This window comes from Capsella rubella, unplaced genomic scaffold, assembly GCF_000375325.1.
Source record: "Capsella rubella cultivar Monte Gargano unplaced genomic scaffold, Caprub1_0 scaffold_20, whole genome shotgun sequence".
Taxonomy (NCBI): Eukaryota; Viridiplantae; Streptophyta; class Magnoliopsida; order Brassicales; family Brassicaceae; genus Capsella; species Capsella rubella.
Window position 1 is genome coordinate 11,048 of NW_006238904.1, and position 289 is coordinate 11,336.

General features: G+C 29.1%; 1 protein-coding gene across 1 annotated transcript in view; it reads right to left on the reverse strand.

Moving 5' to 3' along the window:
• Positions 1-71: 71 nt before the first annotated feature.
• LOC111829085 overlaps positions 72-289 on the reverse strand; it is a 1,301-nt gene continuing 1,083 nt past the window's right edge. Inside the window, exons 2-3 of the mRNA XM_023777808.1 lie at positions 154-189; positions 72-80 (exon numbers count right to left, since the gene is read on the reverse strand). Coding sequence (XP_023633576.1) covers positions 72-80; positions 154-189 — 45 coding nt within the window. The remainder of the gene's footprint in view (positions 81-153; positions 190-289) is intronic.

The following is a 289-nucleotide window of genomic DNA, read 5'->3' on the forward strand; positions in this document are numbered from 1 at the left end:
TATCTTCATGAGGATTACTTTGTCCAGCGTGCTACACAAAAATAAAGAACCAGGCAAAGTATCCCAAATTTTCAAAAACCCTATTAAAAATTATATAAAACCCTTATAAGCCTTTTAAAAACCATATAAAACCTTTAAAAAATATATACTAACCTCTTCACTTTTATCTTTGTCTGCTTCAAGCTCGGACTGCGATAAGAAAAGTAAGAAATTATCATAGGAAACAACCCAAACTTTTTATTAATTAAAATTTACAAATATTTTACCTCGTTATATGTCCCCATGTTGT